At 36.4% G+C, this 23,881-nt stretch overlaps 1 protein-coding gene across 1 annotated transcript; it reads right to left on the minus strand.

The window, feature by feature from the left end:
* Positions 1 to 7,094: 7,094 nt before the first annotated feature.
* Positions 7,095 to 23,210, minus strand: LOC120078675. The gene is made up of 2 exons (XM_039032976.1): positions 22,867 to 23,210; positions 7,095 to 7,116 (listed from the first exon to the last, which is right to left on the minus strand). The coding sequence occupies exons 1-2, from the start codon at positions 23,208 to 23,210 to the stop codon at positions 7,095 to 7,097; spliced, it is 366 nt and encodes a 121-aa protein (XP_038888904.1).
* Between the last annotated feature and the right edge of the window lie 671 nt (positions 23,211 to 23,881).

A 23,881-nucleotide genomic window follows, 5' to 3' on the forward strand; every position in this document is an offset into this window, starting at 1 on the left:
ATCATCTCCCACTTGCCCTAGACAATGTGCCGCATGTCCCATAGACCCAAACTCTCTAGATAACCCTCGAACACTTTAGCTGTGAGAGCCTTTGTAAACGGATCAGCAACGTTGTGCTTCAATATGATCTTCGTGACTATCACATCATCGTGATGCACAATCTTCTTAATCAAATGATACTTCTATTCAATATGCTTGCCACTTTGGTGATTCCGAGGTTTCTTTGAACTTCCTAAGCTAAATAGCCTCTTTAGTAGGTTCACAAGTGGCTACGTATTCGGCTTCCATAGTGGAGTCCACGATGCATCCTTACTTGATGCTTCACCAAACTACAACCCCTCCATTCAAAGTGAACATTGACCCTGATGTCGATTTCCGAGAATCTCTATCAGTCTGAAAGTCAGAGTCTATGTATTCTATAAGGATAAAATCCTTATCTTCATACATGAGCATATAGTCCCTCGTTCTTCGAAGATACTTGAGGATCGTTTTGACGGCCGTCCATTGATCTAATTTTGGATTGAACTGACATCGACGGACAATCCCTACTGCATAGCAAATCTCAGGTCTAATTCATAACATTGCATACATGAGGCTTCCAACAGCCGAAGCATAGGAATCCGGCTCATTTCCTGAATCTCTTGAGGTGTCTTAGGACATTGCTCCTTAGACAAAACAATTCCATGCCTGAAGGGTAATAAACCCCTCTTGGAATTCTGCATCAAGTACCTAATCAACATCTTGTCAATGTACGATGCCTGAGACAAGGCTAACCTCTTGTTCTTATGATCCTGAATGATCTGGATCCCTAGAACATACTGTGCCTCTCCCAAATCTTTCATTTGGAATTGGGCGGCTAGCCACTTCTTAATGTCAGTAAGAAAACCTACATCATTCTCAATGAGTAGAATATCATCCACATACAGCACCAGGAAAGCTACTAAGCTGTTGATTTTCTTATAAACACAAGGCTCATCAACATTCTGATCAAAGCCAAATGTATTGATCACATTATCAAATCTAATGTTCCACAATCTAGATGCTTGTTTCAGCCTATAAATGGACCTATTAAGCTTGCAAACCTTTTACTTTTGATCTGGAACAATGAATTCCTCTGGTTGAGCCATGTAGATGGCCTCTTCAATATTATCATTCAGAAAGGCAGTCTTGACGTCCATTTTCGATATCTCATAATCATAAAATGTGGCTATGGACAAGAGAATCCTGATAGACTTCAACATGACTACATATGAGAAAGTTTCCATATAGTCCACTTCATCGACCTGGGTATAACTCTTTGCCATGAGTCTAGCCTTAAAGGTCTGCACCTTTCCATCTACACCTCGTTTTCTCTTGTAGATCCACCTACACCCAATAGGTTTTACCCCATCAGGCTGATTCACAAGTTCCTAAACGAAATTGAAGTACATAGACTCCATTTCTTGATTCATGGCTTTAATCCACTCATCTTTGTCAACATCCTCCATTGCTTGCTTATAAGACAATAGATCCTCAACTCCATCATCAGACATGATGTTTTGGGCTTCAGTCAAACCCATATAGCGTTCCAGTGGGTTCACAACCCTCCCACTACGTCGAGGCAGTCTCAACTCTTGAGATGTTTAACTAGATGAACCGATATCAACAACTCTTGTTGATCTATCAGTCTGTTCAAGAACTCTTGTTGAACTCTTAGTAGTCTCATTAGAAATCTCATGTAAAACAAGTTTACTTCGTGGTTTATAATCCCTGATGTGGTCTTCATCCAAGAAGATGGCATTTGTTGATACAAACACCTTATTCTCACTCGGATCATAGAAGTATCCACCCCTTTTTTCCTTGGGGTAGCCTACAAAGAGGAAAACTTTCGAACACGGTTCCAAATTTTTAGGGCTAGCCACAAGCACGTGGGTCAGACATCCATAAATCTTGAAGTGGCGTAAATTACCTTTACGACCTCTCCATAGCTCAAAAGGTGTTTCAGAAACACTTTTCGAGGGAACATTATTCAAAATATAACATGCAGTCTCCACTAAAAATCCCTAAAACGAGTCTGAAAGATGAGCATAACTCATCATAGACCGAACCATGTCCAACAGGGTTCTGTTTCTCCTTTCTGATACACCATTCTACTAAGGTGTACCTAGGGCCAAGAGTTGGGATGTGATTCCATGTTCTATCATATAGTTCTGGAATTCTAAGTCCATATACTCTCTACCACGATTAGGCTGTAGTGTTTTTATCTTCTTACCTAACAAGTTTTCAACTTCAACCTTATACTCCTTGAACTTTTCAAGAGCGTCAGATTTATGTTGCATTAGGTATAAATACCCATATCTTGAATAATCATCTATGAAAGAGATGAAATATTCATACCTACCTCGAGCTTTTACACTCATCAGACCATAGAGGCCTGAATGTATAAACTCCAAGATTTCCTTGGCTCTATAACCTTTTCTAGTAAAAGGTCGTTCGGTCATTTTGCCTTCAAGGCATGATTCACATACCAACAAGGAGTTTTCTTCTAAACCTTTTAGAAGTCCACATTTCACCAACTTCTCAATCCTATTGAGGTTGATGTGACCTAACCTTAGATGCCAAAGATGAGTGTTTTCCTTAGGAGAAACCTTTGATCTTTTTGCAGTTGTCATTGTTTTGAACATTTCAGTATTAAGCAAGGCTTTTATGACTAACGACCTCAGTACATATAAGTTATTTTCCATTGAACCAAAACTAATCTCCATACCATTCTTGAAAATAAACACTTTATTCTCAGAAAAGGAGACAATATAACCTTGTTCAATAAGACAAGAAATTGAGATTAAGCTCATCTTGATATGAGAAACTACATAATCATTGTCCAGTAATAGATAGATTTCTTATCCAAAAATAACTTCAGCTTGCCTACAGCACTAGTTGAAACAACCTCACCAGTACTGACTCGAAGAGTCAACTCTCCATCTTCCAACGTTTTCAAGGAACTAAATTCTTGGTAGGAAGAACTTACCAGTCATAACTTTTGTTCCTATAATGACTAGCTGGTGTATTGAAAAAAGAGAGGAAAATAAATATGCACCTTATGTTATGCGTTGATCTCCATGCGTCAATGGTCATGTGTTGGATTAAAAAATATACAATATGCATTTAAGCATGTATGCGATGACCATACGTTCCTGCCACAAGTTTTCTCGCTTTCTCACCAAGTATAACGAGAACGCAAGTTTCTTTGGGATGATCCGAGGTCAAACACAAGGATTTGTAACTCGATGTTTGTGAAGTAATGTATTTGAGGCAATGAATAAAAGGCAAAAGATAAAAGTAAAGGATTATGCGCTACTCCTACTCCTAACTAAACAGATTGAGCAATGGAAGTTTAACTGTGAGAGTTGGTAAAGATGCGGCAACTGTTAACGCGTAATAATATGCATGAAGAAATAGAATTGTGGATGGGGTAAATTCACCACAGCATTAATCTTGGTCGCAAGGGTAATTCTAGCTCGCCATACTAACGTATCGCACACCTTTCGATGGTCAGCCTCATGCTTATATCTCGCATGGTTGCGTTGAGCATAAGATTATTCCTATCTCTAGTAACACTGCTTACTTTGCTTAGTGAGTTCCACTACTTACCCTCTCGGGCAGAGGTTATAGCTACCAGCTCATAGACAAGCATTGTGATAGCCTCACATTAAGCAAAGAGGATTGACTCGTTATACTCACACAACGTACACCTTTCGGTGGGTTGCTACATGTGTCATATCTCTATGCCGCATGATTGAATATGCGATAACTCTTGCAATCTACACTTAACTCTCTACAATGGAAGTAAAAGATGATAAAGAAGAAGAAGATGATGAAGATGGTGTTGAAGGAACTAAAGAGATGCATTGATTACAAAATGTATTAATGTCTTAAGCCAAATTGTAATACAATATAGAGATAAGAAGAAAGATGAAGGGCTAGATGTAGGCAATCTCTTGCTTCCATCAGATGTACGTCAAGGCTGCTGGTGGTGCTATGGATGGGTGGTGAAGTAGTCTCTCTCGAGCTCTATCTCCGACGAAACTCCGGTCGTTACTCGGAATGGGTTGTGGAGGTGAAGAATCCTCAAAGAAAATCTTGCTCATGCTCTCATCTGTGATCATAAGGATCTTTCTTAAGGTAGAAACTCAGATGCTTTGAATTTGGGCTCTAAGGTTCTATTTATAGAGCTCAAATGCCGACAGTATTGGTGGTCCCGCTCTGAATCACTGCTACTTCTGACGTGGTAGGTGAAATGTCAACATCATTTTATCCTTTTGATACTCCCAAAGTATGTGTTCATGCTTGTTTTTTCAAAGTACCAACACATTCCACCCACCTTGTGATCAACCTTCTATCATGGTTATTACTCAGTAGCTGCAATATCCATGCGATGAACACATGTGATCAATTTTGCAATGGTCTGGGATTCAACGCATGCGATTGACTACAATAGCTACAAAAATAGACATTTTAATGTATAATAATCGCATAATATTGGGTTAGCAGAGATTTTTAGTGCCGATCGACGCGAGCTCATTTTTCACATGAATTCTTAGTATTATCAACGCATATTCTGCTTGTTAGCCCTCATAATTCTAAATAAAAGGCTACAATAGCTTGTATTTCTACTAGCTATCACTAGCCATCATTTATTTGGTCAAGAAATCATTAACTTGCTTAACAATTTCCCGTAAGTGTGACCCTTCATTTTAAATCCTAGAGTTCCGCCCCAAGCAGCCAATCCGAAGGGAAAAAATCCGACTGGGGCAAATACTAAAGCGACCCTATCCATTTATGGAGTTCATCATGATATTGACCAACCGCACAAACCATCCGAAGGGGGACGCTCCCAGGGCACCACGAGGTCGTGCAAGAAGATCTCACGGTGCAAACCAATGAAGGAGACCGCATGACATGTTGACACACATCCTTTACCCACTTACTATAAATACTCTCTCATCCACCTTAATATTGACTCATGCAAACACCATCTGAAAGGGGATGCTCCTAGGGCACCATGGGAAAATTTCACAAAATGATCCAAAACCCAAAAACTTTTCTACCAATAACCTCTTCCTAAAAACTTTTCTGCCACTGATCTTTTCCCTATGGGAAATTTCAAAATTACCCTCAGTTTTTAAAAAGCCTTCAGACTGCACCACATTTCTTCTTCCTTCTACGATTTCTTCAGACCTTCATTCAATGTGCATTCAATACACCACCGACATTCCACCAAAACATTTATTCCTAACTAATATTCTGAAGAGAATGAAACGTCACTCTCATTATTCACTTTTTGTTCTTGAACTCCCCATGAAATTCCCTCATTGTTCTCTCATAGATTTCTCTCAGAGTTTCAGCCCAACATCTTTGGATTCTCTCATAGCTTTCTCTCGTAGCTTTCATCATCGGATTCAGTCTACATTTCTTCTTCTTTCAACGGTTTCTTCAGCCCTTCATTCAATGTATGATTTCTTCTCCTAGATTGCTTTCTTAATAAGTGTCGTTTAGCATTAAATTACTACACAATTGTTTATTATTTACCATACGATCGTGTATAATTTACTACACAATCGTCCAACCGAACCATTTGTTGATATACCCAGACCATCAAAGGGCCCATCGTATGACAACCTCGTCACAATACCTCATGACTGTCTGAATGATGAGGATATAAAAGTCGATCAAATTTTCTTTTCAAAATATGACTTGTCAGTTAAATTATCGAGCTTGCAATAAGAAAGAACTTTGACTACCATGTAAAAAAGTCAACGAAGAGCTTGCTAAATGTCTGGTGTTTGATGAGGAATGCAAATGAAGGGTTCGTGCCAAAAAAATGAAAGAAAGTGATTCCTTCAAAGTGACAAAATATCCTAGCGAACATACATGTTCTCTTGAAATGACATGTTCTCTTGAAATGAGAACTGGTAATCATCGACAAGCAAAAAGTTGGGTTATTGGACACTTAATAAAGTCCAAATACGAACAAGTTGGCCGAACCTACCGCCCAAGGGATATAATTGAGGACGTCCGATGAGAATATGGAGTGAACATTACCTATGGACGGGCTTATCATGCTAGAGAGTACGGATTGATGTATGCACGAGGGTTGCCAGAAGGATCATATGCTTGTTAGGGCATACGACGAGGCACTTAAGCTTGCAAATCCAGGTACCATATTTGAGGTTGAAGTCAAGGACAGACAATACTTTAAGTACGTCTTCATGTCACTTGGTTCGTGTATCAGAGTTTTTCTAAACTACATCTGCCCAGTAATCGTTGTTGATGGGAGCCATTTGCATGAGAAATACAAAGGTAGGTTGTTAATAGCAACGTGTATCGATGGAAATAACAACATATATCCTATCACCTCAGTATTGTAGATGGTGAGAATGATACATCATGGACTTAGTTCTTGACTCATTTGAAGGTTTTGATAGGAGACGTTCCCAATCTAGTGATTATATCAAATCGTCACATCTCAATTGCAAAAGTGGTTGCAAGGATATTCCCTGATGCATTTCATGCCCTGTGTATATACCATATTCGGAACAATTTGGTGGACAAATTCAAGAACAAGGACATAATCCCACATTTCTACCTAGCGGTGAAAGCATATAGAATGTCTAACTTTCAGATGTATTGGGCTAAACTCAATCAATATCCTGGTGTGATGGCCTATCTTGAGAAGGTTAAATTACAATGATGGACAATGGTTTATCAAGTCCATTATAGGTATGACAAGATGATGACAAATATAGTAGAATTCCTCAATGGAGTGTTGAAAGATGCCCAAGAACTTCCAATCACAAAGCTATTAGAGAATATCCACGAGTGGCTACAAGGTTGGTTCTATATTCGATGTACACACACAATGGCATGCATAAACATTGTAACTGATTATGCAATGAGTATTCTTAAGGAATCATAATTGATGTCTAGAACATATCGTGTTTCTCCGGTGGATATACATATAATTAATGTGGACGATGGATATTTGGGGGGTTGGTTGATCTTCGTTCACGGACATGTACGTGTATGGAGTTTAATTGCCTCAAGATCCCATGCTCTCATGCAATATCTACAGCGACCCTGAGAAACATTAATGTTCAAACATTATGTGCAAAATGGTTTACAGTTGAATGTGTGCTTGCTGCTTATGCCGAACCAATCTTCCCAGTCGAACACAGTTAACAATGGGTTAGAGATGTTGGAGATTTTGAACCAATTCTACCACCGTAAAAGGTAGTAAGTGTAGGTTGACGTCAAACTGTCAGGATACATTCAATTGGAAAGGAGTCACGATAAATACACAGGTATACACGATGTGGTCAAAGAGGATAAAACAAGAAAACGTGCAGACAAACGTTGATAACACCTGGCACTAGCCCATCTAGACTAAACAATATGTAATTTTCGCTTCGTTTTTTCTATACAACACCAATTATACTATACAATATGTAATTTTAGCACCAATTAAACTGTACAAATTTATATTATACAATATGTAATTTTAGCACCAATTATATTCTGTACAACACCAATTACCAATTATACTGTACAATATGTAATTTTAGGACAACTTTATCTAAACGATCGCTTAGTTATTTATTTGCTTAGTTAAATGTACAACACCAATTGTAATCTGCAAATTTAGCACAAATTTATCTAAACGATCGCATACAAAATCTAAACGATCGAATAACAAAATCTAAGCGATCACATAACAAAACCTAGACGATCGTTTAACAAAAACTAAACGATCGCATAACAATTAGCTAAAAGATCGCTTAGTATTCTCTAAACGATCGTATAACAAAACCTAAACGATCGTTTAACAAAAATTATATGATTTCATAATAGATATCTCAACGATCGTATAACAAAAACTAAACGATCGCGTAATAGTTAGCCAAAGGATCGCATAATGGATATCTAAACGATCGCGTAACAGTTAGCTAAACGACATAACGAAACCTAAATGATCGTTTAACAAAAACTATACAATCGCATAATAGATATCTCAACGATTGTATAATAAAAACTAAACGATCGTGTAATAGTTAGTCAAACGATCGCATAATGGATATCTAAACGATAGCGTAACAGTTAGCTAAACGATCGCTTAGTATTCTCTATACGATCGCATAACAAAACCTAAATGACCGCATAACAGATATCTAAATGATTGCATCATAGATATCTCAACGATCGTATAACAAAAACTAACCAATCACGTAATAGTTAGCCAAACGATCACATAATAGATATGTAAACGATTGTGTAATATTTAGCTAAACGATCACTTAGTATTCTCTATACGATTGCTTAATAATCTCTATCCGATCGTTTAGTAATATTTAAATGCTCGCTTAAAGTATTCATAGAGGCATGTTCACCAAACGGTCTGAAGGCTTTTTAAAAACTAGGGGTAATTTTGAAATTTCGCATGGGAAAAGGTCAGTGGTAGAAAAGCTTTTAGAAATAGGTCATTGGTAGAAAAGTTTTTGGGTTTCGGGTCATTTTGTGAAATTTTCCAGCACCATGAGGCCAAGCATGAATCTCACGGTTTGAACTAAGGGAGAAACATGAGTAGATTAAACATATACACTAAGTATTTTATAACCTCGAGTTTAGTTTACTTAGAAAAAACACGGCTAATGATTTTAACTAAGTAACTATTTAGATTTGCCCAAAAGTAACTCTGACTTTAGAAAGTTAAACAACTTTTGATCATCATTCATTAAACTCTTTAACGAAGTCTTTGACCAACTTTTGCATGCTTGCAGTAAATCTATCTAATTCACCTTTCCAGGTAGATTCCTAGGTAGGGGTGTTCCGTTTTCGTCAGCTTAAATACCCCAGCCTAGCCAGAACCCGCCTTAGACAAAAGGTCACTTATAGATAGATTTAATACAAATTTAATCTTTTATGAAAATCAATTTAATCTTATTAAACCGATTCAAAAGATTAAACGTAGGTATCTAATCTCATTAGAACCAAGAACTTAGGTCTATCTCAATCAAATTTTAAAACCCTTTTAAAACATGAGTTCACCTAAGTTTGCATGCAACTCTTTAACATGAAACAACTAAAACCAACCATAATGCAAAGCAGCACATACAAGGCATTCATAACTCTTATTAATAAGCCTAAGTGTCATGCTCCATGCATTGTTCATTCATTACTACTTTTATATAACTCTTTTATAATTAAAGTAATGAACTAAGCATACATGCTTCTATACACCCTTATACTATAACATTTATAATATAAAGATGATTCATGAATATGCTTAATGCATGCATAAATATAACTCTTATATATATGATGCATGAGCATGCTCTTATGTAATTTAATCATGCAAACTACTATATCATAACTCTTCTAATATAGAGATGAAGCATGACAAATGCATAACCTATGGTGGTATTAAAACTATATGGCATACAATATGACATATAATGAAAACATACATCTCATATACATTCACCAAAATAAATCTATCTATTACATTTAACCATCGAGTAAACTAGTTCAACAAGCGAACCGGGTCTTGAATCGCCCCGACAAAGCCTTATTTGTAATCGTTTGGCAAAGTTGGTCGAGTAACCACGATCGTGTAGCAATGATCGAGTGTCTTTGACTATGCGATGAAGCATGAAGGCCACTTGATCGTGCAACGCACCAAGTTTAATCGCAAGCCTAAACAATCATGTAGATGAATACCATGCTATGAAGCATGATCGTCTAGACGATCGAAGAGCAAGTGCTAAGTAACACTTATTGAACGATCGTGTAGCTAGTGACTATGTGATGAAGCATGCTGGCCTACATGATCGTTTAGTGCATGTGTGTACCTGGCTCTAATACCAATTGAAGGAAATCTAAACAGAGATCTCCATGAGCAGAAGCAAGATCTTTGCAAGCCCATTGTGCAAGAATAAATGCATTCACAAACATACAATAATAGTTATGCATTATAAAGAAAATTACAACATGCTATCTTAACTAAAAATAATAGGAATTGATATAGATACCTTGAAGAACTCTTCTTCTGGAAATCTCTCGCTCTCGTGAGCAATCGCACAGCAATATCTCGCTCTCGTGAGCAATCGCTCAACAATATCTCGATCTCTTGAGCAATCGTCTAGCCAATCTCTCACTATCGTTATAATCACGAATAGTCTACTCCTCGAATAGCAACCCTTAGATACTACCATTCGACAACCTTGGTATTCTTGGAGTGAGAATCCAGGAGGTATGGGCTCTGTGTGAATTTGGTAGAGGGAAAGAGGAAGAAAATGATCGAACTACATGATCAAGTAAGTGGGAGAAAGGTTTTGTCTATCGCATAGACTGAGAGCACTCGATCGTTTAGTAAATCTCACTTTCGTGAGCAACTATCTAGTTGATCGTTTAGTCTCTCGCTGAATTGTTTACACGATCGTTTATCAAATCTCGCTCGATTGTTTAGTATCTCGCTCAATCATTTACACGATCGTTTAGTATCTCGCTCAACCATTTACATGATCGTTTAGTCTCTCGCTAGATCGTTTACATGATCGTTTACTCTCTCTCTAGATTGTTTAGTCTCTCATGAGTAAACAGTTAGTGAAGCAATTAATGAAGCGATCGTTCATGAAATGAAAACTTTTTTCATTTTATCCTTCAATTATTCAAAACTGAAACTAACCTTCCACTTCCACGGTTAATGGAGAAAATAACCAACTAAACAACTATCTCATAATTGTTTTTATTATAAATAAATATAATAACTAACTTATCATATTATATTTATAACCTATAGTTTGAATATCACATCATATGTAATATTTAAACCATAGTTCTTTTCTCCTTTATTTAATATAAATCATATTTATATCAATTCCTTCAATTAATGTATCTAATACATCAAATCAATTATATCACATATAATTGAACCAAGTTAATTATATCATATATAATCAAATTCTCTCTTTTTAATTTGAACACTTCAAACTAACCCAAAAACTGATTCTCAACTTGAATCCATTGAGCTACCAAGGGAATCTTATGGACCTATAGTTTGAAACTCCAACGGTACGTAAATAATCGACTAAACTCTTTAGTCACGAGATCCACTATTCGTTAACTGCCATGCACTCCACTATAGACCGACAGTTGCACTCTTGCACTACAGATATATTTCTATGTCCATATAACCAATCAACAGTGTGACGACCCTTCACAAATTGCTCGTAAGTATAGTTGGACCAAGTTACCGTTTTGCCCCTGTAGTTACATCTAACTCCTTAAGTACCACTGATTCTTCTAATGAACAATAAGTCATAGTCTTAATGAACAATAAGTCATAGTCTTAATGAATAATAAGTCATAGTCTTACTATGACTGAGTCCTCTCTTCCAAACAGAGGGTGTGGCCACTATGTTGAAGACCCAGAATCAGGCCTTAAGGGAGCAATTTATCTACTTACCCCTGCTTTGGGGAAGTGAATTCTGTCTTGTGTAGCTGAGTTCCCAGTTCCCCAATCAGACGAATCCCCAAAAAGGTAGGCTTGTTGAGTTGACAATCTGGCCACTCTCACCCATACTAATCAAAGGACCGCCCTCATAGGCAGGATTTCCCAACTCACTTAGGATTAAGGTCATGTCACCTATGGTCGTTTTAGTGAAATGTAAGTCTCAATTATCAACGACGTTATATAAAGAGACTAATCATCTCATGGTCTGGTCTTATACATACTCTTTGTATAGGATACCCCCACTCGCATGTCTCCACATGAATGGCTAGGATCAGACCATTTGTAGCACTTTACAACACTTGTAACATCTATAAAGCGGGTTGTACTCGTAGTGTCACTAGGATAAGGTATCCCTCATTTATCCTTATACTACAGATCATTTAGGTTATTACTTAAGGCATAATCTACTTGTATGTCTCACATACATGCTTAAGTTACATGAAATAACCACGGATCTTAGTTTATTGGATTTGAGTAAATGCAAATAAAATAACATGTATTTTATAAGTAATAATGTGTACAAAAAAGATTACAAACTACGAGACCATTGGGAGAATTAGAACACCAATCCCAATAGGAAGTGGTTCCAAATATGCATTTTCCGATGACCTTGTATTGTGATAATAGTGGCGCAATTGCTAACTCAAAGGAAGCTAGGAGCCATAAATGTGAAAAACACATCGAGCAAAAGTACCATCTCATAAGGGAGATCGACATAGAAGAGACGTGATAGTCATGAAAATAGCCTTTGAGGATAATCTTGCTTATCCATTTACGAAGGCTCTCACGGCTAATGTGTTCGAGGGTCACCTGGTCAGATTAGGACTATGAGCTTCATAAATATAGGGCAAGTGGGAGAATGTCAAGGGTATAATGATGCCCTAGTTTATTGTATTTTCTCTTTTCTGAACACTGTATATTTGTATATATATGTAACCCACTGGATTTTTAGTCCAAGTGGGAGATTGGTGGGAATGTCCTAAAACTTGCAGTTCGTAATCATGGAAACATATTCTATTTATGAATAAAAGTATTGTTAGAGAATTTTATTCAACAAAAGTATTATTGAAAGTGCATTATGTTATAAAATACAATAAACAAATCCATGGTTATAGTATGAATACTGATGACGAAAAATTAGATTACCAAATCGTCAAGGACTTGATAACTAAAATTAAGTGAACGCAATATGCGATGCATATTCTTAGTGTATGCATTGATTATCATGTGTTGGTGGTCATGCGTTGGAATGAACTATGCATTAATCAATTGTATGCGATGACCGTGCGTTCCTGTCACAAGTTTTCTTGCGTTCACGCCAAGTATAACACGAACGCAAGTTTCTCGGGTGATCCGAGGTTGAACTCAGGGACTTGTAGCTAGATGTATGCGGTAATGGGCATGCGGTGATTGAATAAAAGAATGATGGAGGGGTTGTTAAGCTAACACTACTCCTACTCCTAACTAACAGACAACGCAATGAGAATATGCATGAGAGGTAGAGACGCAACAACTATTGACAGGAAGTAAATGGATGGAAAAATAGACAAAATGTGGAGATGTCTTCACTGCAACCTTGAGCTTGACCGCAAGGGCAACCTCAACCAATGCAAGTTATGCGATCATGCTACACACACTTGAACCTAATTCTAGGACACATGCGATGTATATGCGATAGTGCCGAGAAGCCTATGCCTGCCTAAACCTCCATAACCCACTCATGTGCTCTCGCCGCATGAGCATGATGGCCGCATACTACCGTATCCTACTTCTGGACGCATGCAATATCCTATCCATAGGGTGCATACGCTGTGTAATAGCAAACAGAGCTTATCTCTAAGTTCTCCATTCTTACTTATGCGTTCCAATCCGCTCTCTAGAGTCTTAGATTTGGGTTTTAGACTACTCTCTCAAGTATGCCTAAATGATGAATGATGCACTCACAAGACAAGGTAACCACATAAACTTGGCTGACGTAAGATTATTCCTATCTCTAGTGAATACTTGCTTACATTGCTTAATGCGACCAACCACTAACCCTCCCGGGCAATTAGTTATTGCTGACTTTACTCATAGACAAGCATTGCGTCCGCTTATAGATAGACGTTGCTACAGCTTCACACTAAGCAAATAAGGTTTTCTCACACATTCACGCAATGCACACCTCTCGGTGGTTTGCTACATGCTTCATATCTCTAATCCACATGACTAAGTATGCGATACTTTAGCAATCTCACTAAGTGATGCAATGAAAGTTAAGGATGCTAAGTAAAGAAGATGGAGATGGAATCGAAGGAAACACAGAAATGCATTGAACACATAATGTATTAATTCCTTAATCCAAAAATGTAATACAATACAATACAAGAAGAGAAGAGAAAATGAAATAACTAGCTGGAAGCAATGTCTTGCTTCCAGCAGATGTGTGTCAAGGTTGCCAGTGGTGCCATGGATGGGCAGTGAAGCTATCTCGAGATCTAGCTCTGGTCGTTACTCGGAATGGAAGAAGAAGATGAAGAACTCTTAAGCTTTCTTCTCACGCATTAGTCTGGATCACAGAGATAACCCTAGATAAATTGAAATTATACTCAATGGCTTCTATATATAGAGCTTGGATCGCCGACAACATTTATGGACTGCTCTGATTCTGACATTCGCGGCGCGTTAGTCCTTTTCTGAATCTCTACTGCTAACGACATGGTAGGTGAAATGTCAACATCATCTTTTGATTTTTCCGAGATATGCATTGATGCGTTCATTCCACCAACCTTGCGGTGATCCAACTATTATGTGTTATCATGTAGCTACAATCTTGAAATGACCACATTCGCTTGATACTACAACTTCTACACGATGACCGCAATCGCTTGACGATTGTAACTCTTATGTGATGGACGCATGCGGCTGATTACCGCAATAACCATGCATTGATTGTATGAGTTCGCATTTGCGATGGGGAGTTTCTCCGCATGTGGTCGTCTATGCGGTAGCCCGGCTTCCGCGTTTGCGTCCACTTCTTGCGTTAACTACAAAAATAGACAATTGAACGCATAATAACGCATAATAATGGATTAGCCGAGATTCTTAATGCTGAATGCTGCAAACTTCTTTTCTCATGAATTTCGAAATATAATTGCCGCATATTATGCTTTACAGCCCTCTTAATTCTAAATTAAATGCCTAAGAGGACATGCATTTCTGCATGTCATCAAATACTTTAACTATATGTAGAGACATAAAAGAGGATCAAGTTATAGTATATAGCCAAAAATGTCTATAAGTATATGGATAAGATTGGGTTCCGCATCTTAGGACACTATTTATGCGACCTACTTTGTATACTGATACAAACGATGTGATCCTAAAATCGTTCATGTGGAAACATGCGAGTGGAGGCATCCTATGCAAAGAGTTTTGCATAAGACCAAACTATGAAATAGTCACTTTTCTTTATAACGACCGTTAGCTATTAAAACTGACTATTTCAATTCGATGACCTAGGGTAACTCGATCTTGATCCTGAGCTAGTTATGAACTTCTGTTTATTCGGGATTATCATTTGATCTGCATAGATGAAAGTCTGCTCAACAAGCCTTCCATTTTGGGAATAAGAACGAATAGATAGCTGGGGACATAGTCTTGCAAAATGGAATTCACTCCTACCCGTTTTAGGGTTAGTAGATAGGTTGTTCCCTTAAGTACTGAATCCTAGTCTTGAACAAAGGGCCCTGCCCTCTCATAGTCGAGAGGGACATAGTTTATTAGTTGGACTATAAACTAATTGTTCAATAGAGAATCAACGGGAGCTTAAGGAGCAAGATGTATTTATAGGGGTAAAACTATAATATTGACCTAACTGTAAATACGAACAACCTGTGAATGATCAACTTACTGATTATGGTTAAATCAAGTGGATAGAAGTATATCTACAGTGAGAAGAGTGCAACCCTCGAAGTATAGTGGTATGTGTCGTTGGTTAACGAATATTGATTAATTCGGGTTAAAGACTTTAACTGATTAATCTCAAATCGTTGGAGCTCATGATCTGTAAGTCCATAAGGTCTCTTTACTAGCTCGTAAAACATTGCACCTTGGATTAGAATATTGAGCAAATTTGAAGTATTCAAATTCAAAATTAGTGTTTGAATTTGAAATGTTCAATTTTATTTTTTAAGGGTTTGGATAATTATATTTGATATATTTAAAATTTGAATTTCTCAAAATTAAACAAAAATTGGAGAGTTTAAAATATTTAAATATTGATTTAAATATAGTTTACATGAATAGGGATTCATGTTTAAATTAGGTATTTTATTAATTTAATATTTGATATTAAATTATTAATTAATTAATTATAATTAAATAAATTTTCATTTTTAAATTCAGTTTATAGAAATTTAATTAAGATTTAAATTATTCTTAAATTAAATTGAAAAATGAAAATGTGAGTGGATTTATCACAGGTATTATTGAAACCCTCTTTTATTTTGAAGAACATGCTTAATTTGTAGCCAATAAATTAGAGTGGTTAATGATTCTGTTTTCTTCCGTTGCATGTTTGTTGAATCTAACACAACCCTTATTGGTTTTTCAGTAGCTTCACTTAATACTATTTTGCTGCATAGTTTATGACCTCTCATGTGGTCTTCCTCTAAAAATGTAGCATTTGTCGATATAACACCTTATTTTCTTGAGGGTCATAGAACATACCACCTCTCGCTTCTTTAGGGTAACCAAAAAATTGGCATAACCTTGAAAGAGGTTTGAACTTCTTAGGATTTGTCACTAACACATATGTAGGATAACCCTAGATTTTGAAGTAACATAAACTCGGTTTACGCCCTCTCCATAACTTGAAAGGTGTTTCAGAAACACTCTTCAAGGGAACATTGTTCAAGATGTGAACTACAATCTCTACTATATTCCCCCAAAACAAGTTAGGCAATTGAGCACAGCTCATCATAGAACGAACCATATCTAATAAGGTATTATTTCTCCTCTCTGATATACCATTCTGCTGAGGTGTACCAGGTGTTGAAAGCTGTGATTGAATTTCATTTCTATCTTATAATCCTAGAATTCTAAATCCACGTACTCTCTAGCCTGATTAGATCGAAGTGTTTTACTTGTTTTATCTTATAGATTTTCAACTTCAGCCTTATACTCTTTGAACTTTTCATAGGCTTCAAATTTATGTTCCATTAAGTATAAGTAACCGTACCTTGAATAATAATCTATGAAAGAAATGAAGTATTCGTACCCTTCTCTAGCCTCTACATTCATTGGACCACAAAGATCCGAATGTATGAGCTCTAAGGGCTCTTCGGCTTTATAACCTTTTCCACTAAAAGTTCTTTTAGTCATTTTTCCTTAAAGCCAGGATTCATATGGAGGTAATGAATCATCTTCTAACTTGCTTAGAAGTCCATTCTTTATCAATCTTTCGATCCTATCGAGATTTATGTGACTTAATCTCAAATGTCAAAGATACGTATCATTGTTACTTGAAGAAATTATTCGCCTTTTTGTTTGAGTATTTGCAGTTTTAAACATCTCATGATTTAAAAATGTTGTTGATTCAATTGGTCTTAACACATATAAGTTATCTTCTAGTTTAGCTGAACAGATAGTCACATAATTTTTCATAATGAACGCTTCATTAGATAAAAAAGAAATAAGGTACAATTGTTCAATTAAATAGGAAATAGAAATAAGGTTCCTCCTCATTTTAGGAACAATGTAAAAGTTTTAAAAAAAACAAAAATCTATTTCCAAAAAATAACTTGGCAGCTCTCATTACACGAGCTGAAATGGCGTCTCCCATTCCAACCTTAAGTGTCATTTCTATAAGAGTATATCAGTATGTAGCGGAAGCAACAAGGATCAATAAGCACTCCAATTCATTAATTTTGGCAGTAACTAAAGCATGCTCATCAATCATAAGAGGGTTTAATGCTATACCTTCGTAGAACTCTTCAAATCTTGATTCTCAGCTGTTATCTTCTCCGAAACTTGCTGTGAACTACCTCAAGATCTTCCTCACTATCCTCTTAGAGCTTTAGAATGAGTTGTGGGACTCAAGAACAACTTGAATGAAAGGAAACTTGGAGAGAAGCTCACTGCTACAACCCACTTGAAGAACAATTTCTTAAGTCTGAATTTTTCTGTAAAAACTCTTTGAATGCATGTCTCAATTCCACTCCAATCTTCTTTATTTATTGCAGGTCTCTCATGTAAAGAAGATGGTTGCATGAGATACAACTCATGCTTGGAGTTATTGAAGTCATATGAAGTGGGTTTGTTGCGAGCTAGTTGAAGACTTAATGGAAAAAACCAAATTTCCATTTTTTTTTTATCATTTTTCCAAAACCAAATGATTTCTAAAAATCAATTTGATTTCAAATATTAAAAATATTATTAATTTTGTAAAATTATTTTCTAATAAAATTAATAAATAATTATTTAAATAAATCAATTAATTCTAATTAATTTAATATCAAATATTAAATTAATTTTACACAGAAACACCTTCATATATTTAAATCACATTTAAATATAAATTCTTCTATTCTGTTTAATTCTAATTTGAACATTTCAAATTAACTTATCATGCTACTTTAAAGCTAATCCAATTATGAGCTGGTAGGGGACCTCGCAGACCTACAGATCATGGGCTCCAACGATTTGAGATTAATTGGCTAAACTCATTATACCGAATTAACCCCCATTTGTTAACTAATGGGTTCCTCCACTAAAGCCCATAGTTGAAATCCCCTCACTGTAAATATATTATATTCACTCGATATAACCATGATCAATAAGTCGATCCTTCATAGGTTGTTCGTAATCACAGCTGGGTCAAGTTCACCGTTTTACCCCTGTGAATACATCTCGTTCTTTAAGTTCCCACTGACCCTCTAATGAATAATTTGATTCACATACTTATAAACCAAGTCCTTTCTCCATCATGAGAAGGTAGGGCCCCGATTGTTCAAGACCTATAATCAGTACTTAAGAGAACAACCTATCTGCTAACCCTAAATCGGGTATGAGTGAATTCCATCTTGCAGAACTATGTCCCTAGCTATTCATCCAGTTTTATCCCCAAAATGGAAGGCTTATTGAGCAGTACTGTTGGACTACTCTCATCCATGTAGATCAAAGGATAATCCCGGACAAACAGAAGTTCATAGCTAGCTCAGGATTAAGATCAAGTTAACCTAGGTTACTTAAAATGAAATAGTCAGTTTTAACAATAAACGATCATTATAAAGAAAAGTGACTATTTTATGGTCTAGCCTATATGCAAACTCATTGCATAGGATGCCCCCACTCACATGTCTCTACATGAATTATCTATGGATCACATCATTTATATAACCTACAAAATGGGCCGCATCCAATAGTGTTACCAGGATGAGATACCCAATTTCATCCATATACTTATTAGACCATTTAGGCTATATACTATTAACTTGATCTTGTTTATGTCACCACATAAAGTTAAAGTATTCACAATATAGCCATGGATATGTTTATTGGATTTTCATAATAGAATGCAAAATCAACAACTTTATTGAATAAGTTACTCAACAATATTTTATTGATAAATAGAATGTTTAATATGAACTGCGAGTTTTAGGACATTCCTAAAAATCTCCCACTTGGACTAAAACTCCAATGAGAACAAATATATACAATACAATGTTGAGAAACATAAAGGGAAAATACAATAAACTATGGCATCTTTAATACCATAGATATTCTCCCACTTGCCTTAGATTACGTCTCTCAGAGTCCTAGTCCAACCAGGTGGCCCTCAAACACTTTAGCCGAGAGGGCCTTTGTAAATGGATTAGCAAGGTTGTGTTCAGAGGCTATCTTTGTGACGATCACATCTCCTCAGTGTACTATCTCTCTGATGAGATGATACTTTCTCTCAATATATTTTTCACGTTTATGACTCCTTGGTTCTTTCGAGTTGACAACGACACCACTATTGTCACAATGCAGTGTGATTGGTAGGTACATATTTGGAACTACTTCCAAATCAGCTAAGAATTTGCGTAGCCATACTGCTTCTTTAACAGCTTCACATGCAGCCACATATTCTGCTTCCATTGTGGAGTCAGCGATATAACTTTGCTTAATGCTTCTCCAAACTCTAGCTCCTCCATTGAGAGTGAAAACTGGTCCTGAAATAGATTTTCTTGAATCTACATTAGTCTGGAAATAAAAATCAATGTATCCTGTGAAGATCAAATCCTTAGGTCCATACACAAGCATATAGTCCCTCGTTCTCCTTAGATACTTAAGGATGTTTTTTATAGCGGTCCAATGACTGTGTCCCAGATTGGATTGGAATATGCTGATGATTCCAACTACAAAGCATATGTCAGGGTGTGTACATAACATTGCGTACATCAAACTCCCAACTGCAGATGCGTATGAAATTCTTGTCATTTCTTCAACATCTTGAGGTGTCTTAGGACTCTGTTCCTTTGACAAATGAATTCTATGTCTAAAAGGTAACATACCTCTTTTGGAATTTTGCATATTATATTTTGACAATAGCTTGTCAATATAAGATGTCTGAGATAGTGCTAGAGTTTTATTCTTTTGATTCTGAAAGATCTGTATTCCTAGAACGTATTGAGCATCAGCCAAATCTTTCTTTTGAAATTGTGTTGCTAACCATCTCTTTGCGTCAGCAAGGAGACTTGTCTCATTCCCAACGACCAAGATATCATCAACATAAAGAACTAAGAATGCTATAGTCTTGTTGACTATCTTTTTGTATACATAAGGTTTGTCATCACTCTGTTCCAAGCCATAAGATTTTATCACAGTATCAAATCTATATTTCAGGATCTTGATGCTTGTTTTAATCTATAAATGGATCGTTTAAGCTTACAGACTTTCTGTTCCTATCCTTTCTCGATGAATCCTTATGGTTGAGACATAAAAATACTTTCATCAAGATAGCCGTTTATTTCATATTCATAATATGTGGCAATGGAAATAAGTATTCTAATCGACTTTATCATGGCAATAGAAGAAAAAGTTTCTTCATAATCAACCCCTTCTCTTTGGGTAAAACCTTTTGCCACAAGTCTGTTTTTATAGATTTGCACCTTACCAGTTTGGTCCCGTTTCCTCTTGTAGATCCATTTGCAACCTATAGGTGTAACCCCGTGTGGTTGATCTACAAGTTCCTAGATAGAGTTAAAGTACATAGACTCTATTTCAACGTCCATGGCTTTTATCCACTATTCCCTGTCAACATCTTCTATTGCTTTTTTAAAGGTTAATGAATCCTTTAAACCATCATCCTGTATGATGTTTTGAGTTTCTGTTAAATCCATATAGCGTTCAGGTTGTTGAATAACCCTCCCACTACGTCGAGGCATCTTCAACTCTTGGGATGGACGTGGCGGGACAACAACAGTTGTTGATCGACCAACTTGATCAACATCTCTTGTTGATGTTTCTGTAGCATCTTTGATCATTTCTTGCAATATTAGTTTATTGTGAGGTAGATGATTTTTTATATGATCTTCTTCCAAGAATGTAGCATTTTTCGATCAAATACTTTTTCTTCTTGAGGATCATAAAACAATCCTCCTTTTGTTTCTTTGGGGTATCCTACAAAAAAGCATAATTTCGAACGTGCTTCCAATTTCTTAGGATTTTGTACCAACACATGTGTTAGACAACCCCAAATATGGAAATGATGTAAACTAGTTTTGCGTCCTTTCCATAATTCATACGATGTTTGTGAAACACATTTTGAAGGAACAACGTTTAAAATAAATATCGCAGTCTGTACTGCATACCCCCAAAAAGATTGAGGTAATTGATCATAATTCATCATTGATCAGACCATGTTTAACAAGGTTCGATTGCTTCTTTATGCAACACCGTTTTGTTGTGGTGTTCCAAGTGCTGTGAGCTGGGACTAAATTCCATGGTCTACTAGATAGTTCTGGAATTTTAAATCTATATACTCATCACCTCAATCAGATCGAAATGTTTTAATTCTTTTACTTAACAAATTTTCTGTCTCAGCCTTAAATTCTTTGAACTTTTCAAGAGTTTCAAACTTATGACTGATTAAGTATATATAGCCATATCTAGAGTAATCATCAATAAAACCGATGAAATACTGATAGCCTCCTCGTGCTTTATATTCATCGGACCACATAGGTCTAAATGTATAAGTTCAAGAGGCTCTTTAGCACGAAGATCTTTGTCAGAAAAAGATATTTTTGTCATTTTTTCCTCAAGGCATGATTTACATAGAGGTAAAGAACTATCTTATAACTAATTTAGATGACCATTTTTTTACCAATCTCTCAATCATGTTGAGATTAATGTGACCAAGTCTGAGGTGCCAAAGATAGGCATTAGGAGAAATTTTTCGTTTCTTATTTTGAGTCTCAGCCGTTTTAAACATCTCTATATTTAGAATGGCCTTTGCTTTAGTTGATTTTAATATGTACAAGTTATTTTCGAGTCTTGTAGGACAAATATGAATACCTCTTGAAAAAATAAACACTTCATTAGATTCAAAAGATATTTTGTACATATTTTTTAGCAGGCGGGAAATGGAGATTAAGTTCCTTTTCATCTTAGGTACATAATATACATTCCTAAGTAAAATAAAAGACTCTAAAAAAAATAGCTTGACATCTCCCACTTCAAGAGCTGAAATGACTTCACCCGTTCCCACCTTGAAAGTCATTTCCTATTCAGAAAGTTCTCTCCAAGAACTAGTTTCCTTGTTTCACCTTTTCTGCTTTTTTTTTTCAGCCAAATACTTTGGGCAATTACGCTTCCGATGCCCATCTTCTCCACAATGGAAACATTTTCCTTTGGAAGTTTTGTTTTTGTTTTTGTTTTTCTTAGCAGTGGTTTACCTTTTCCCTTTTCCTTTCTTCTTCATTTGTATGGATTTGTCTTTCAAAGAAGAAGGAACAGACTTCTTGTTATCAGTGGGTTTCGTTCCAGACGTTGACCCCTTAAAAAACTTCTTGGGTTTAGAAATAACATTTATTTCTATCTCCTTCAGTTTCATCATAGATTGATATATCTGGAACTCGTTCAACAACGTGGTCAGATTATAAGTAATTTTGTTCATAACAACATTGGTTCTGAATGACAGATAACTCTCCGGGAGAGATTCCAATATCATACTTACATGACTTGTTTCATCTATCATCACCCCACGAGCCTCAGCAACATTAAAATGGACCATCATATCGAGAACATGTTCTCTAATGTTGGTTCCATCTTTCATGCGAGTAACGTAGATATACTTAATGGCTTCATGTCGAACAGAGGATGATGGTTGACCGAACATCTCCTGAAGCAATGCCATTATCTCATGGGCGGTGGGCATAACCTCATATTTCTTATTAAGTACATCAGATATAGTTGCTAAGATGTAGGCCTGAGCTTTCTTATTAGCCCTTACCCACCTATCATAAATGTCCCGAACATTTTGATTCGCCGTTGTACTGGAAATCGGAGGACATTCCTCCTTCAACACAAACCTCAAATCATCCACAACTAACATTGTATTGATGTTGGATTTCCAGTTTGAATATCCTTCACCGTTAAATTTATCGAAAGCTAGCAATTGTATGATTAAATTCGACATTGCTAAAACATTTTAAACAAATTCTATTAAATATTTATGCATCTATATCCAATTGTAGCAAAATCATAAAGTACCCAATAAATCTTTATCTATTTGCAACGATACTTTAGAGATTTAGAAAAATTGCTACCGAGGGGCAGTCAAGAATTCCTTCACTGAAGCAAGACAATTCTTGACCAAATACTATATCAGAATAACTCTTTACTCCTATAGTTCTTTTGGTTATCATTTTCGGCCAAGATCTTTACTAATAATTAGTAATTCTTGTAAGTGTGACCCGCCATTTTCAGATCTTATAGAACGGTATGAATATGCCCTCGAAATAGAAGATAATACCTAAGACGGAACTATAAGACCCTATTCATTTTACTAAAGCCTGAGTTGTTCCGAATCCTATGTTACAACCCTCCGAGGGGATCGTCGTGGTTAACGACTAGCTAGTGCCGCCTAAAAACGATAGTAGGCACAACATAGGAATCTTACGGTTCAAACTAATGGAGGAGGTTGTAGGACAATGTTGACACATTTCCTTCACCCACTTAATATGAACTACTTCCCTCATTCACCTTGTTATTGACCCATGCAAACACTTTTCGAATGGAGTAGTCGCGGTAAAAGCGACAAGAAGCCGAGCATGGATCTCACGATATGAACTCTTAAGGACGTGAGAG

This window comes from Benincasa hispida, chromosome 1, assembly GCF_009727055.1.
Source record: "Benincasa hispida cultivar B227 chromosome 1, ASM972705v1, whole genome shotgun sequence".
Lineage (NCBI taxonomy): Eukaryota > Viridiplantae > Streptophyta > Magnoliopsida > Cucurbitales > Cucurbitaceae > Benincasa > Benincasa hispida.